Source organism: Pterocles gutturalis, unplaced genomic scaffold (genome assembly GCF_000699245.1).
Source record: "Pterocles gutturalis isolate BGI_N339 unplaced genomic scaffold, ASM69924v1 scaffold1901, whole genome shotgun sequence".
Taxonomy (NCBI): domain Eukaryota; kingdom Metazoa; phylum Chordata; class Aves; order Pterocliformes; family Pteroclidae; genus Pterocles; species Pterocles gutturalis.
Window position 1 is genome coordinate 6383 of NW_010102671.1, and position 318 is coordinate 6700.

Consider the following 318-nt stretch of genomic DNA (forward strand, 5'->3'; position numbering starts at 1 on the left):
TCCCTCTGGATGGCAGTGATTGCACTCTGATGTGGCTGAGATCAGATCCCTCCTCCCACCGCAAAATCCGACCAGCTCTGGCAGTGATACGACAGCAGGTTTTCCTTCTGTTGGCAGGAGGATCTGAAAATCTCCCACCACGCAGACAACACCTTGAGAAGCTTTTGCAAGTGGCAGAAGAGCATCAACATTAAAGGAGATTCCCACCCCCTGCACCACGACGTCGCGGTCCTGCTCACCAGGTAACGTGCCCACGTGCTGATTTCGTGCCGTAGGCGCTACGGCGGCGGCTGAAACCCCGCTGCCTGCTGCAGGCAG

General features: G+C 57.2%; 1 protein-coding gene across 1 annotated transcript in view; it reads left to right on the plus strand.

Annotated features, from left to right (window-relative positions):
• The window catches only part of LOC104471126 (A disintegrin and metalloproteinase with thrombospondin motifs 7-like), a gene marked incomplete at both ends in the record, with an annotated part of 8201 nt that overhangs the window by 5970 nt on the left and 1913 nt on the right, over positions 1-318 (plus strand). Inside the window, one exon of the mRNA XM_010086356.1 lies at positions 118-242. Coding sequence (XP_010084658.1) covers positions 118-242 — 125 coding nt within the window. The remainder of the gene's footprint in view (positions 1-117; positions 243-318) is intronic.